General features: G+C 37.7%; 1 protein-coding gene across 1 annotated transcript in view; it reads left to right on the forward strand.

The window, feature by feature from the left end:
* Window positions 1–5,609, forward strand: part of LOC138589195 (solute carrier family 35 member E2A-like) — a 29,497-nt gene extending 23,888 nt beyond the window's left edge. The window contains exons 5-9 of the mRNA XM_069659388.1: window positions 2,184–2,304; window positions 2,378–2,431; window positions 2,528–2,600; window positions 2,902–3,047; window positions 3,669–5,609. Coding sequence (XP_069515489.1) covers window positions 2,184–2,304; window positions 2,378–2,431; window positions 2,528–2,600; window positions 2,902–3,047; window positions 3,669–3,879 — 605 coding nt within the window. The 3' untranslated portion in view covers window positions 3,880–5,609. The remainder of the gene's footprint in view (window positions 1–2,183; window positions 2,305–2,377; window positions 2,432–2,527; window positions 2,601–2,901; window positions 3,048–3,668) is intronic.
* The last annotated feature ends 1,072 nt before the right edge of the window (window positions 5,610–6,681 follow it).

A 6,681-nucleotide genomic window follows, 5' to 3' on the forward strand; every position in this document is an offset into this window, starting at 1 on the left:
GTGGAGGACTGGCTTCACAAACGAAACACTGACATACTTCTCACTGGACAGTGCATCAGTAAACTCAAACAGAGGGTGGAGGGCTTTGTTGACGGCTTCCAGGATGTCAGTGTCCTGCCATGTTGGGATGAGGTGTCTTGCTTTTCAGTCAGAAGATAAGACTTGCGAAATGGCCCTCTGCTGCACCAGGACTCTTGCAATCATTGCCTGCCTTGATCCCCACCTTGTGGGGCATTCCATCTTCAGCCCATGCTCTGGAAGCTTCAGCTCCTTTTGAGCCCGTGCTAGGTCCTTTTTACGCCTCCAGCTGTAGGAGAAACTGCTGACAAGTTTTTTGCAGATCCCTACTGCACAGTCAATTTGTGGATCTCTCATTGCATTCACTATAAAAGAACATAAGACTTGTGTTAAATTAAAACAGAATAAAACCTTGTATGCATATTCATGTGTTTTTTTAAGATGTTTTATTCCAATCCCTTTTTTTCATTTTTTTATGTTATTTAACTTGTCAATTTAAAAAAAAAAATATATATATATATTTACATACCGTATTTCCTCAAATAGTAGCCGGGGCTACAAAAAATTTGTTTGGGACCAGACTACGAATAGGGGCAGGCAACTATTTGAAGGAGGCTTCTAATAATAATAAAAATAAATCACAGCCAAATTTGAAAATACAAATACTGTATTTTTTTATATAAACAGCAGAAATATTTATGTAAACTTTTCTTTACAGTAAAATTGTATATTTTCAATATAGTATTACATATAAAGTACTGTATTATTTACAGTAACAAACTTTAGTTTAACAGTAAAACACCGGTACATATTTTGAATATGTTATTACAACTACAGTACTGTAGCCTAGCTACAGTAACGAACTTGCAACTTGCAGCCTGGCCCGTTTGACGTCAACCTCCGCTTCAAGTTCTGCCTTCTGCTTTTTCCAAGCTCTCACTTGCCTGAAAAGTGAGAGCTTTTCCCCCAGTGGTGGGTTGTGTTGTTCGAGGAACATAGACTTAAAAGTCCCCAAATAAATGAAAAAAAGTATGATTGTTAATTGTATGGACATGAAAACATAGCATAGCATTTTTTATATCGAAATAAATGTAAATACTGCAGAAGTTATCAATAATTATTATTATAATTAGTTTATTTTGTGTTTTGACCATTTGTGAACTCTGTTAAACTCTCTCTTTTTGTTTGCTATGTCATCATAGGCTACAACCAATTTGTTTACAAGAGCACACATTTCTAGCATCTTACTTTTGGTCTCAAAGTACAGCAGATCTATCCCTCAGTATACATTCATGTTGTATTAATGTATCTTAAATAACTATGTGTTGTCATATTACCGTCACTAACCATATATCTTTCCGGGAGTTTTTGAGCTCCCTTGTCTCGTAGGTTCTAGGGTATCGTTGCTGCAGACCCCATACTGCTGTGTGAACAATTTAAATTGTTAAAGTGAATCTTAAAGCTGCTTGACTCAAAGCTTTACTTCAACTGTTACAATTACTGTTATCTATATTATTGTTGTTGTTGTTGTGGTTGATGTAACAATAACATAATGTTCTTGATGTAACAAGAGCATATGTTGATGTGGTTGCTCTCTTAGCCTGTCTCTATCCTGTATCTCCCTCTATCACCCATTTTGGCCCATCCAGTCGAGGCAGATGGCTGCTCGAGGTTTCTGCCTGTTAAAAGATAGTTTTTCCTTGCCACTGTTGCCAAATGTTGCTAAGTACTGCTCATGGTGGATTCATGTTGGGTCTCTCTTAGTAATATAAAAAAGAGTTCGGTCTAGACCTGCTCTGCTGCTGAAGTGTCTTGAGATAACTTTGGTTATGATTTGGCGCTATATAAATATAATTTAATTGATTGATTGATTGATATGTACATTTTGATGATAGCAGTAAAGCTGAACTCAAGAATTCTCTTAAACTTCCTCTGTCTTTCATAATTTTTACTCTAACCGTATAATTTTAGCCCGAATGTAGGACACTTAAGATTAAGAAATGTAAATATTAAATCATTCAGTATTACTTTGCAGTGAGCTTCAATATGTACTCTCTGAGCTGTGCTGGAGCTCTATCCTCTCCTTGCAGAATGTTGCTTGGTATAGGCATCTGAGTACTGAGTACTTGCAAACTTGTGTATACTGTTTGTTCTCCAATCTGCAGGGATGTGGGTGAACCTGTCCCTTTTCCCTGTCATGGCCGGCCTGGCCCTCTGCACAGCCACTGAGATCAGCTTCAACATGCTAGGTTTCTCTGCTGCTCTGTCCACCAACATCATGGACTGGTACTTAATCACTCAAACCTGCTATCCTGCACACAGTGAGATACTTCATTTAACCCTCTCTCTCTGATCTCAGTTTGCAGAATGTATTCTCTAAAAAGCTGCTTAGTGGAGACACATACAGGTTCAGGTAAAAAGACTTGAGAACCCTCCTATTTGTAATTTTAACTTATTTTTTACAATCAAACCCTTCTTATAAATTCTCAGATGTTTTTCTTTTTTACAGCCCTTCGGAACTGCAGTTCTATACCAGTGCAGCTGCAGTAATCATGCTAATACCTGCCTGGGTGTTCCTGTTGGTACGTCATATACATAATTATTATTAATTTAATTACTATAACAGCAAGGGTTTATTTCAGTATCTTGTACCTATATATTATATATATGAGTTTGTAGTCATTTTTGGATTAAATTTCCTAAATTTATAAAAAGACAAAGTTGCAACCTTTACAATCATAAACAGGCAGGAATATACTATAAAACAGAATTAATTATTACAGTATTAATTATACATATATTAATTACAAAACTGGATGTGGCAGGACTGAAGGTCAATGTTGAGCTTGTTGATGGTAGTAGTGCTCCGTCTGATGTTTCTAGGATATCCCAATGATCGGGAAGAGTGGGCAGAGCTTCGTCTTTAGTCAAGACATTATCCTGTTGCTGCTTTTCGATGGCACCCTGTTCCACCTGCAGAGTGTCACTGCATATGCTCTCATGGGAAGGATTTCCCCTGTTACGTTTAGGTAAGACACAAGCTCAAAACTCATTAATAAAGTGGCTCTTAATCTGTGCTAAAATTTTGCCTACTAAAGGAGCTACTAAAGGATCTATGCCTAAATTCTGACCGTATTGTCAGCATATAGCAGCAGTTTGGTGATGATTGCCCAATTGATATCATTTTGTGAACAGAAGCCTTTACACCAGTCTACACAGTACTGTGTTGGAACCAGTCTTTCCTATTCCCCTGAGTTTTTTAATTTACAAGCCATGTTTTTGCAAACAGACTTGCCCTGCACTAATTGCACATTTGAATAACATCACAGCCTTCGAACTCTTGACACTTATTTACATGAAATCCCAGTAATGTATTTTTTTCTGGGCTATTGGAACAACCTCAGTTGTTACCATTCTGTCATTCTGTATTCACAGTTACTTGGAGCACAGATGTTGCTCATTCTAATGCAGTGATTTTCTAACTGTGAGTTGCACTTTAACATGAGGGCAGTGGAGGATAGAGGTAAGCTAAAACTATCCTCATCCTTGAGTTAATGCTAATGCCACAAATTGTTAGAAGTTGGAAATCATAGGAAAGAGAACAAGCTCCTAAAAAATGCCATTAGTAACAACCCACATCTTTTCCCCAGTGTTGCCAGTACTGTCAAACACGCCCTGTCCATTTGGCTGAGCATCATCGTGTTTAGTAACCAGATTACCATCCTCAGCGCCACTGGTACCATCCTCGTGTTCATAGGGGTCTTCTTGTACAACAAGGCCAGGCAGATCCAGAGGGAATCTTTACAGGCCATGGCTGCTGAGCAGAACCACAAGCCAGTACTGCAGGACGAGGACTTCTAAGCCCCTGTCTCAATGAGGGATCAGAACTTGAGATATATCACAGCCTGAAAGGATCAAACAGTTCAGATCCTGTCTGCTAACCTGTTGCTGTCAGGACAGGATAGTGGCTATACGTTTGTTCTTTGCCATGCACATATTACAGTCGAAGAGGTGTCACTCCTGTTTTTTCATGTTCCATTTTGTGTCAGTGTAATGTCTTAAAGCTTAATGTAAACTTTGTTCACTGGCTTGATAAGATAAAGGTCCGTATCTGTTTGACTAAATGGTAAATGGGCTGCACTTTTATAGCGCTTTTGTGACTAAGCCATCACTCTTCCTATGTAAAAAATATATGTGCATCAGGCCCTGTTTACACCTGGTATCACCATTGAGGAAGCAATCTTTTTTTTTTATTTCCAATGTGATTCCAAGGATGTGAAAATGTGCTTTATGCTTTAGAGAGAGAAATACAAAAATACAGGACATATAATTTGTTTTTTTTCTTTTAGTAAAGGAGAGTGAATGTATTTTTCAATATGGGATAGTCATATACTGAGGAGGGAAGAGGGTGACACCCTGTGGGCAAGAAATGTTATCTACGAGCAGTTCATCATAGTTTAATGCAGCGCAATGAGGACACAGTTGATTCAGAGAGGAGACAAGCAGATGCAGCCAGATCTGTTTGTCATGCTCTGTCTCTTACAGAATAAAGGGTGCAATTTGTCTGGTATTTCAGTGCACAAACACTATAATGCAAACTACACTACGTCTCCTGCTTGGAATGACATGAGTGGGAGACATGAGCCACAAGCAGTTTATTATATTTTATAATAATGCAGTGCAGTGAGGATTCAGATGTGATGATCTTTGTGTTAGTCACACAGATCTTTTTGGATGTCTTTTCACTGTTAACAGAGACTCCAGTCTGCAGTGGAGTTTATACACTTTACTGATAAACCTGAACAGAACTGTCGAGTAAAATCATGATAAAATAAACTTTTATATCAAGTTGTCATTTGTGTCTTTATTCTTTATTTTTTCCCTCCCCCCATCTTTCTTGCCCACATGAGCACAGCTCTCTTTCTGTCTTTTGCTAGTCAATTTTTTTTTAATGTTTTGATGTTTTTGATCTTTTGGAGACACATCATAATGCAAAGTGTGAACAACTGTACTTAGAGCTGTCCACTTTTGATTTGATCACACAGAATGCATGATAATACCAGGTCTAAGCACGATCCTAGTCATTCTCAATCCATTTATTTGTCTAACATTGAGGCAAGGAGACTTAAGAAAAAGCTCAGGGTGTCCTCAATCTTTTCCTTAAGCTTTTGTAAGAAGTGGCTTCTCTTTGCTTTTTTGTCGGTCATTTGCATTTCAGAGTGTCCTTCCTTATCTTCATCTGGAGTACAGTAACTGAGCAATGTATACTATTGTGAATGTCTATAAAGCATTTATTCTGTTATTTTAATATTGTGATGGTGTAACCTACACTGTATGGCATTGCATCAAAAAATAAGTTTTGAGAAAGCCAACTGCTCCAAATTGGAAGCAGGCTTCATTTTTAAATGTGTTCAGCATTTAAAGGCTGCTTAGTGCATTCTATGAATGCTCATCCTCATGCTCATTATGAACTGTTTGATAACAGCCCAGTCAATCCTGAACAGGAAAGGGCACTCACAAAATAAATGAATCAATCTTGTAGTTGATGTTATTTTTTAACATACATCAGCTGTTTAGTAATGATATCATAAGAAACGTTGGCACAATAAAAAAAAAATCACTTTTAATCAAGTTACCTTTTCGTCTTCAATGAGTCTCATTTCAAGTCTGAGGTAAATATGAATTTTCTCCCACACATTCCCTTCATAGAAAACATTAACATTAAGTCCACATTTTACCAGAAAAAGCTGCACAGTGGCAATAATATTGTATTACACTGATCAATCTTACCCTGATGATGCTGCTTCAGTCATACAGCCTCTCACCTCTGACTCTACGTGTGTACCTTCAGGCATGTTGCCATACTTTACTCAGGGTCAATGTAGTAGAAACTGCATTTGAAATTTGACTGAATCACATAATTGGAAATTGAATGTATTAGTTTGAAACTGAATTCCAGTAAACTTAAAACTGCATGTAATGTTCAGAATTTGGATACAGAATATGTGAATATTCAAATTCCACATTCAGTTTTCTCAAATTCAGCTCTTGAAATTCTATTTTGGTTTACTGAGACACTTCCGGTTGATGATGATCACTATATGGAGCTTCTGGTAGCAAATACCAGAGCTAATGATAGTTAGTTATATTATTAGTAATAGTTATATTATTACTTTTGGTGGCAACAGACATCTGCTATAAAATTAAAACGTTCATAACAGAAAAATATTGTAAAACATCTTCTCACTTGTGAAACGTTATTACCCGTGGCTTAGTTTTGGAATTTCAGTTTTTTACACAGGCAAAAGCTATGATTTTTGTTGTCTCAACGGTGTTCTGACCATAGACTGAGTAAAAAGATGGAGGACTTGACAGCTCCTCACAAGTGAAGCCAAAACATTTCGAGCACCCCCTGCTGACTAGCTGCGGTATAGGTCATAAAACCCACTCCTCCTATATCAGATGGGACATGGGTAAAACCATAGACTGTATAAAAAGATGGACAACATGACGGCTCCCTAAAAGTGAAGCCCAAACCTTTCGGGCGCCCCCTTCTGACTGGCTGCAGTATAGGTCATAAAGCCCACCTCCTCCATGTTAACAGGTGGGACATGGGTCAAACTATAAAATCAAAATACACGCCAAATACATTTTTCTCAAACA

The sequence above is a fragment of the Semicossyphus pulcher genome, unplaced genomic scaffold, assembly GCF_022749685.1.
Source record: "Semicossyphus pulcher isolate SPU_LCO1_2020_fin unplaced genomic scaffold, fSemPul1.0.p SCAF_13, whole genome shotgun sequence".
Classification (NCBI taxonomy): domain Eukaryota; kingdom Metazoa; phylum Chordata; class Actinopteri; order Labriformes; family Labridae; genus Semicossyphus; species Semicossyphus pulcher.